The 1,757-nt window shown below is 37.2% G+C and overlaps 1 protein-coding gene across 1 annotated transcript; it reads right to left on the reverse strand.

Moving 5' to 3' along the window:
• Positions 1 to 391: 391 nt before the first annotated feature.
• Positions 392 to 1,289, reverse strand: LOC126238670 (MICOS complex subunit MIC19). The gene has a single exon (XM_049947805.1). It carries the CDS (start codon positions 1,197 to 1,199, stop codon positions 675 to 677), a length of 525 nt encoding a protein of 174 aa, XP_049803762.1. The 5' UTR covers positions 1,200 to 1,289; the 3' UTR covers positions 392 to 674.
• Between the last annotated feature and the right edge of the window lie 468 nt (positions 1,290 to 1,757).

Consider the following 1,757-nt stretch of genomic DNA (forward strand, 5'->3'; position numbering starts at 1 on the left):
AGCTGAACATGATCAATTGTAGATGATTTAACTACAATAAATTTATGCCTCAATAGTGTCTCCTTTCAAGATAATTGCATATAGTGACTGTATGAATGTGAAGAACATAATGTGAGAACATTCTTAATCCATATTCATATTATATGCTACATAAAGAAATTTTCACAAATAGCATATCGTTAGCAGGTATTGCAATGAGTGTGCTGTAATGAAAACATCATTTGAAAATCCTACTAATTTTGACAGGTTAGATGGGAATAGGGCCTACATCATTAAAATTTTAGCACTTTTGTTTTCGTATGAACAAACGAATGAATACCAATAGCAGATGGATAGAAATTGTGAATATGTAATGGAACAGTTGAGGATGCAATAAAATAACCCCAAGCAGTATTGATTATCGTACTTTTAATTAGATTTTAAATTTACATAACAATGCTATAAACTGTGGGAAAAGATAGTTACATATATACACAAACCAGTCCATGCCGATTTCCTTCCAGTCGCTCCTTAAAGATTGGGCAATCCAGGCGATGTACGATGTGGTATTACACACCCACACTGACAACTCTCTCTCCAGCACTCAGAACTCACTCTTTTTACAGCATGTTAGGTCACATCATCTTCTCCCTACGTGTTCTTTTTCTATTGTGAACGCGACCGCCATGCGACTGTCATGCCTTATTAGACATAATATTTCTTCTTTTCATGTCAATACATGCTGAAAATGCTTCAACTTCTTTTGCACACAATAATGTCTGTCTTGGGTGTTGTTTGTAGCAATTGATGACAACGGCCTTTGCATCCTGGCAAGGTATTACTTGGTTCTCCACTGGCATTTTTGGAAAGCTTTTCTTCACTTCTTGAACAGCTGCTTCGTATTCTTCTTCCATTCGGCGATTTACCCTGTTATGGGTGTCCTGGAGCTTAGCTAACCTTCTCTCCCAGTAGACATCATTATTTCTTATTTCAGCTTCTTTCTCACGTCTAACTTCAAGAGAGGTCTTTGAAGGTTCGTTTTCGTTGATGTACTGCTGCTGACTTGGTAAGGAATTACTGTTCTTGGGGCGTGCATCCTCTTGACTTTCCGTCTCACCTGCTCCTTTAAGACGCTGAACAACTGAATCGGAAACCTTGATCACACTTGCGGGATCTTCATTTTGTAAACTAATTTTTCTTGTACTGCCAGCATTGCCCATCTTCTGCGCTTGCTCTATGTAACTTCCACTGTATATTTATACCGCTCCTGAAACACCTCTCTCCAAAGTCGAATCAAAGACATTACTATTCAAACCAGAGCTGTTGCCGGTGCGTTAAGATATTCTGTACATCCAATTAGCTCTTGCCCGGACAGATATGAGAACTTCACACACTTTTCAGGAGCTCCACGCGTTCTTTCGGTTATAGATGATATTCTCTTCCACTACTAAATGCATACAGAGTTAAAACATTGTAATGTCAGTGATGTACGTAAAATTGTAATAGCTGAAATAGTTGGAATTTTTTAGCAAATGATACACAATCAAGAGCAAAAATATCGTTTAGATGGTGAAGAAGGCTGTGGGTAATAACTTTCATAATTCTCGGATTTAGAACAAGCAAGAATATACGTAGCCGTTTGGTCAATAATATATGATATTCATGTGATTACATATCGCTGAAGATTGAGGTATAGAAGGCAATATTCATGTAATACTAGGCAGAAACTTAAGTTTTAGTGTACTACTGTACGCATTACATTTAATAAACTGTATTTG

This window comes from Schistocerca nitens, chromosome 1, assembly GCF_023898315.1.
Source record: "Schistocerca nitens isolate TAMUIC-IGC-003100 chromosome 1, iqSchNite1.1, whole genome shotgun sequence".
In the NCBI taxonomy this organism is placed as follows: Eukaryota; Metazoa; Arthropoda; class Insecta; order Orthoptera; family Acrididae; genus Schistocerca; species Schistocerca nitens.

What these genes read in the sequence shown, in the direction of transcription:
- LOC126238670 (XM_049947805.1), bottom strand. Translation starts at nt 1,199, where the DNA reads ATGGGCAATGCTGGCAGTACAAGAAAAATTAGTTTACAAAATGAAGAT.